The sequence below is a fragment of the Arachis stenosperma genome, chromosome 6 (genome assembly GCF_014773155.1).
Source record: "Arachis stenosperma cultivar V10309 chromosome 6, arast.V10309.gnm1.PFL2, whole genome shotgun sequence".
Classification (NCBI taxonomy): Eukaryota; Viridiplantae; Streptophyta; class Magnoliopsida; order Fabales; family Fabaceae; genus Arachis; species Arachis stenosperma.
The window spans coordinates 140039875-140047525 of record NC_080382.1 but is presented as its reverse complement, the minus strand read 5'-3'; the positions used below and the strand labels follow the sequence as shown (position 1 = coordinate 140047525).

The window sequence follows — 7651 nt, the reverse complement described above, 5'->3', positions numbered from 1 at the left end:
CCCTTTTGTCTAAAAAATAGACAAAAAACGATCTAATATTTGATTAAAACGTTTTAATTTGGACGAATAGAGACCATTAGATCCTTAACTATTCCAACATGGCTAGCGTGACACTTAAAGAGCCAACTCAACAAGCTATTGTGCCACATCACTAACTTTTGTCACAAATGATATGACAGAGGAGAATATCATATCATCTCATAACGACAAAAGTTATAGACTGATTTGTCCCTCTTTTTCTTTAGACACAAATCGCAAGTAAACTAAGTTGGAATGTTTATAAATCTTTTTTATCAGAAGATCTAAATTTGATATAACATGTAAAAAAAATTGGTAATATAATCAATTGAGTAATTAATCATCGTTGAATTTATCCATCATTTATGAATTCCATTACTTTATGAACCTCTTCGGATGCATCATTAGTGTAAAATGTAGCTATCATTTCTATAATAAATAATTCTGCGCTATATCTATCCAAAAATTGATGTACTTCCAATAACTTCACATGCTTTCTGCTCACAGTCCAGTTTACCCCACCTTGCATCAACTCGTTCACATGGAAAAACTGGTTTACCCAGGCTGTAGAATTATAAAAATAAAAAAATAAAAATCTAAAAGATGTTAATTCTATGAAAACTAAATGATGGCATCTACAAAATGATTTTTAGAAGTGAAAGACTTTTACTTTCTATCATTATCACTTTTAGAAATGTCTTTCTGGCTACGGCCTATTCTTGAATCCCAATCTAACAGTTTAAGCTTGCAGGATGGTTGATATTTATTTATCACAATGTTCGTGCTTCATTTACTCTAAATTCTAATCAACTCTAGCAGAATCAGATACAACCTTAGTTTGCTAAGTCTGAAACAGCAGCTACTTCTACGTAAACTGTGTCTTAACTCTTAAGTTGTTATGTGAAAGCTAAGTGTAAAACGCTTGCTCATAAAAGCGCTAATCCAGCGCTAAAGACCAACTCTGATAAACTTAAGCAGATAGGTAGGGATTCAAGAATAGCTTCAAATCTAGCTTAGAAGTTTTATTTTTTAACAAGAGAAACCTATTAATACACAAAAAGTGGTTCTCCGATCTAAGAAAAGAAGAACATGTCTGAAGTGAAATGTGATTTAGGATATTTGTTAACTAAAATTTTGATTTGAGTCTAAATCAAACATTAAAAAGCATAGCAGATAGAACTCACCTTCTATTAACAACATTATGCACATGACATAACCACTGTGAAAACTCCGCGTGTGACCCGGCCTGTACCGGATTTGCTCTGCTCATGTAAATGAATGCTAAAGTAGTGAGATAAAATGTTCTTCTGAAACATATGCATATCAAATGGTTCATTTACCAAAGTGCGTTTTGGAATTTGGCCCATGAGAACAACTATTTGGAGAATTAGAGATGATAAAGGAAATATACACTAATCAAAAAGTCTGATCATGAGCCAGATCAAATAACTTCGAGTATACTCCCAATTTCATCCCTGACCAAAACAACTTAAGACAAAGTTGCCCTTCGAGATTTAAAAATGACAAATCCATCCCTCAATATTTGTAAAAGATGACAGGTTAGTCTTTTTGTAGAAAATCTATACTATAGAAGGGACAACTAGTAAGAAACTAGTTCGATAAGAAAATGGCGAGGGACAAATATGTCACTTTCAAATCTTTAAAGCTACTTTATCCGTCATATTTTTTTATCAGGGATGAAATTGGATGTTTACTCCAATTTTTATGGAAGACGGTATGGTAAGCTACTTTACGTGAATAGAATCAGTATGCAACTTCGGATTTAGGAGATATTTCACATGAATCTAGATATGCACCTATCCTCATGTACACTTGGATTTGCAAAGTATCCTACTACATTTTTAAATGTTCCAAAGAAAACTTGTAGGAAAGCAAGGATAAAGTAAAATCAACTTTGCAGGTCAATCTAATACACTTGCTAGATTTTTTTTTTTTTAGTTTATTCGAGGCAATAAACTATTTTGAAAGGTGAAGCAAAGACAAGAAGTCTATCTTCAATGTTGACAAACAAAAATTGCACTCTAACGGTAAACCAAATATTGAACTTTCATTAGATTTATTAACATCCATCATGAATTAATAATTTCAATCCAATTTGGTACTTTGCTCGTATTCATAATAACATATAATTTGTCAAAGTAAAAGTCAAAGAAATAGAAGGAAAGGAAAGAAAAACTAAGCCTCACACACAATTGTAATCACTGAGGAGCAAGTGCTTGATAATGAGAAAGATAATATACCTGATAACTTCTTTAAAATGATCTGCACATTCCTTGCAAGGGTATAATCGAGTTAAGATCTGTACCTGTGATCCAAATCACATATGGTTACAACTTCGTCATACTCTGAAATCAACACAAAGCCCTACTAGCATATGAATGGAAATGTTGACACAGTATATTAGATCCTCCATTTTTAATTAACTGTCAACTTCTAAAATTTTATTTTTGTACAAAAATTGTCTGCTTAGCAAATCAATATAACATCAATTATTTTTTTCCAGTCATAACCCTAATTAATGAATGAGAGAGAACAAATTAGTGAAGTAATTAAAGAGAATAATTATTGATATCAAGGATAATTTTGTAAACACCGTAAAATTTTTGAAATTCCTATCATTTTCTTAATCCAAGTGAAAATTTAAAAGCGCAAAGTTAATTAAGAACGGTCAACGGAGGGAGTATATGCTTTAGGACATAAAACAGAGTTTATATGGATTTCGGACTATTTTCATATAGATCGCTTTTTATTTGACTATATAATCAAAAGTCTTAGTTTAAGGACAGAAAAACAAATAGAAACTTGAACATTTATACCACACGATGTTTGTCAGCATCATTTAGCCTTATCAACATTATAATCAGATCATGATGTTATTTTTTCTACAAGACTTCGTCCTATCATTTACAGCAAAGGCTAAAATACGACTATAGAATGCTCTGACTTCTAATTTAGATGAATTCTACCAGTTATTTCAAGGAATAAAGGAGGGAAATAAAATTACCAGGTCTTTTACATCCTTCTTTTGCTGTCTTGTAGGATTATCTGGATACTGAAAAGAGAATTAGATCATTCAGAACAATATATTTCAGATTATCTTTCATTTTGCTTTAATGGTTTGATAAGATGACAAGACTTTATCTACCATATAAATCAGATAAAGATTAACCACCTTATTCTTTGTGAAACAATTTTAATGTACAAAATGCATACTATGGAAAAACTAATATTTTGCGATGCATTTGGTTTGTAGAAATATTAGGAGTATGACATGGTTAAACGCAAACAAAAACAACAAAGACAGAGCCTTATCTCACTAGCCTTATCCTGAATCATATATGTACTAAACTCATTTATACTTGAATCTCTTTTGATAATTTCTTTCAGTTTTTTTAACACAATTAAAAAAGAAAATGCAGAATAAAAATAAAAAACTAGATAAAAGTAACAGCAGGCAGAGAATCAAGAAACTGAAAGGCAGCAACACAAAAACTACCAATCTGTTGTCCTGGTTGTGGCAATTCAAAAAGCAAAATATTTAAAGATAGGCATTTCAATATGGATAGGAGAAGACCAGGAGAAGCAAACAAGAGAAAAAGCCCACAAAACTGTTTCTTTATGGTGGATAATATTGCCTACATCATAACCATCTATTAATTACTCCCTAGGCCCTGCGATATCTATCACTATGGAAATTCAACACACTTGTAGTCACATTGTCGAATGGAGATACTACGAAATGTGCCGAATCTTCCAACACAAGAAACAATTTGACACTTAAGTGATAGGCAAGTAGAATTTGGTGCACACCAAAACCAAAAACCTAAAAACTCTGATAGCTGAAACAAATTGGGGATCAATGTTATCAGTACAATTACAGTGACAAAACCTGGGCAGCAAGAGTGTGAAGAAAAGTCCAAGTGGCCCTTCCAAGATCTTCTTTAGACACTGGGGAAGCAGGCTTTGCCTTACAGAAAGAAAAAAAAAACAAATTAACAAGTAAATCATAGCTCTAAAATATACATATGAATAAAACGCATTTTTTCCCTCTTTCTTTGGGTCAGGAAAAAGGAAAATTACTTAAATTCCAGTAGAACAAAAAATTACATATTCTAATTTTCCAACCTAGAAGCCGAAAGAAACAACATTGAAAATTTTAACATTGCTAGGCGTTGAAGACCGATACCTCGAGAGCCGAATCACGTAGTTGTACAGGATTACTAGTTTTTGCCAGTGGAATTTTGGAGGAGGAAGAGATGGAGAAAAGGGGAGGTCTAACAAAGGGTGAGGGTCCTGATGATTGAGGATGAGGATGAAGGCCTATGAGATTAGAGAGATGGCGTTGAACGAAATTGGAGACATGCTCAAAGTTATGAAAGAGAGCCTGCAGTGGATTCTCAGACATGTTACCTGAGACTAAAGTTGAATACAGAATCAAGAAAAGCAGTCAGAAAAGCAAACAACTTTACCAAACATTTAAAATTAACGATAATCACTAATCAGAATAAATGGTACTACCTGAAATAATTAACGGTATCGTTTAACAGAAGACGACCTACACATAGATACGATTTATAGAAGCTACAGCTACATAGACATATTCTAGCCTTGAGAAATGAGGCAGAGCAGTAAGAAGCTACAACCACATATGGGAGCGGCAAGACTGACGGATTGAGTGGAGGATGGTGAGTGGTGACTGACTTTGTCTGAGGCGGCTGGCGACGGTTGAAAGGCGAGGGTTGCGAGAGAGGAAGTGAGGGTTTCTACTTGCTAGATAGACAATGCCGAGAGGCGAGTGTGAGGGAGAGAGGAAGATTGTTAGGGGTGCCTTTGTATTTGAATATCAGATACAAAGCCACTGGAAACTAGGTGTGGAAGTGCGCCGAGCTACCGTCGGAGTTCGTGGCTCGGCTCATTTTATTAAAAAGGTTAGATATAAATTTTTTGTAAAATTTATTAATTAAAAAATTAAATTATAGATAAAAAAGGCTATTAAATTTATTGGACCAATTTATTAAAGTATTTTTTATAAAAATAAATTACTCTTGGTTTATATTTTTAACTATTTATTTATATTAAACACAAAACAAAACTAAAAAAAATTCATTTAAGCAAGTGCTGAGAATCCTGTTTTGTATATATAATAAATCTAGGCCACCGATAAATTTTTAAATGGAGCTCAGATCCGCAACGAATTAGTCCTTAGTTTGTCGGATTAAAAAATTCTGTGAATAACCTAAAAAAATTAAGGTTTAGTTAATAAAAAATGAAAATAAAAAAATATTTAAAACTCTAAATATAAGTTCACCAAAGAATTTTAAGGACTTTTTAAAAAATAAATTAAAATAAAAAAGTAATAAAAAAATAAATTAAAAATTCAATTATTATATTAAATAAATGTCAAATTAAGAATTAAATTGACAAAATTAAAACCAAGGTTCTGAAAATCGAATCGATTATTGAACCGCTCTAATTACTGATTTACTGGTTTACTAGTCCAACCAATTCAACCGTGGTCTAACCGAAAAAATCGTTTTATAATAAATAATAAATAAATTATTAATAAACATCCTAAAACATAATTGTAATGTAATATAAACTTTAAAATATCTTCCAAATTTAAAACACACCAAATTCTAATATAACCTTTGATCTTATCAATTAATAACAATTTATCACTCATTCATCATTATATCCCCGTTACAAGAAATAAAAAAAATTCATTGAATTAATCAAACCAATAATAAATATTCAATCATCTACTTATCTAATTAATTGAGTTAATTTAATTCATCTATTCTTTTATTGAATTAAAAACAAATTCAATTATGATAATTTTCATCAATACTAAGAATCAAATACTAAACTTACAGCAACAAATTCAACTTACTAATAATTTTTAACACCAAATTCAACTATCCTAATTTTCATCAACAAAAAATTTAGCTCTAAAGATAATTTACAATAATAAAAAATTTAGCTAAGTGATTATTTCAGTGAGACAACAACAAATTCAAGGTCCACTAATGATAATTAGCAACAAATTCAACTCTATTGATAATTTCCATCAACCAACAAATTAGCTCAATGATATTTTCAACAATAAATTCAACTTACAGCAAGGTTGATTATCATTGAACTCATCAAAATAGTCATCATTGAATTAACCAATTACATCAAAATAGTCATCATTGAATTAACCAATTTATTCTTTCCCTGATAAAAGAGACCGATTACATTGAACAAATCAGCATCATTTAACAAAAGATAGTAATATTTTCAGTACACAGTATACCAATCACAATTTTAACAAAAATTAACAAACTTTTTCAAAGATTAACAAGGATTATCACTCAAGTAAATCCTCTTTTAGAAAACTTGAAAGTTGAAACCAAAAAATGATAGTCTAGCATACTGCTACTCAATGTAGTTAGACTGTTACAGAAGACACACAGTTTAGCAAATCATTATATCAGAAGGCACATCTTTAGACATGTACAACTCTCAGCAACAAAGTTCCAAGAAGTGAACAAAAAGAAACCCAAAATGCCCTATCCTTCTCTAATTTACTCTCTTTTTTTCTGGAATACCAAAAATGCTCCCGGCGTAATCCTCACCGCCTCTCTCTCACCCTCTCCTCTTCACAGATTAATTAACAATTATTCAACCCATAACAAGTTTATAGATTATTCAACAATTATTGTTTAAAAAAATAAAACCTAGAAGCTAGAAGCATAAAACAGAGGGGGAATTGGTGAACAGAACTGACCTGTGGAACTGAGCTGACGCCGGCGACGGTGGAACAGAGGTGCGCGACGGAGGCAGGAGGCGAGCCCGGCGATGGTGCTTCCAGAGCTAAAACGACGACGATGGTGGAGAGCTGCACGACCGCGACTGTAATCTTCGAAGCTCCAACTTGCGACGGCGACGGGAGCGGTCCAGTGGCTGGACGGAGGTGACGGAGACAGCTCGCCGGCGTTGACAGGAAGGACGAGCTCGAGGGTGTAGGGAGGGAGACAGCTGCACCGTTGCTGAGTTAGGGTTCCAGGTTTGGGTGGTTGCCTGGTTGGGTAATGGCGTAATGCACTAATGCTTGGGGATGTCCAGCACCACCATCTTTTCTTTTCTAAATAATAAGAGTAATTTTTTAATTTAAATAATTTACGCTTTACTCATTAGAAAATAACAATCTGTATTTTATTTTTTTAATGCATAACCCTTTTATAAGAATCTTCGACAAAAAATAATAGAAAATAACAATCTGTATTTTATTTATTTACATGCTTGATAATTATTTAATTGGAACAATTTATTACTTATACAATTATCAAAATAACGTTAGAAAGGGATAATAACTATTTTTTTTTTCAAAGATAATAGGTTATATTTCATTAATTATTAAAAAATGAAATACAAAGATGTCCAAAAGCAGGACAGCATAATAAAAGGTGGGGATTTCCCAAAAACACTACACTGAAGGCATCCAACGGTGCGTGGTCGAAAAACGAAGAAAAATCTTAAAGAAGAAATAATGATAAATCAAATTGAATGCACCTAAGAGCTTGTCTCATGGAGATGACGACCTAAACTGGGAGTTCTTTGGATTTCACGG

The 7651-nt window shown here is 32.4% G+C and overlaps 1 protein-coding gene across 2 annotated transcripts; it reads right to left on the bottom strand.

Moving 5' to 3' along the window:
* Positions 1-319: 319 nt before the first annotated feature.
* Positions 320-7150, bottom strand: LOC130932802 (FAD-linked sulfhydryl oxidase ERV1). Of its 2 annotated transcripts, none has more exons than XM_057862217.1 (7): positions 6809-7150; positions 4226-4455; positions 3929-4006; positions 3044-3091; positions 2280-2344; positions 1203-1280; positions 320-582 (listed from the first exon to the last, which is right to left on the bottom strand). In XM_057862217.1, the coding sequence occupies exons 2-7, from the start codon at positions 4442-4444 to the stop codon at positions 474-476; spliced, it is 597 nt and encodes a 198-aa protein (XP_057718200.1). In that variant the 5' UTR covers positions 4445-4455; positions 6809-7150; the 3' UTR covers positions 320-473. The 2 variants fall into 2 exon arrangements, with proteins under 2 accessions (XP_057718200.1, XP_057718202.1); XM_057862219.1 differs by lacking the exon at positions 6809-7150 and adding an exon at positions 4558-6012.
* Between the last annotated feature and the right edge of the window lie 501 nt (positions 7151-7651).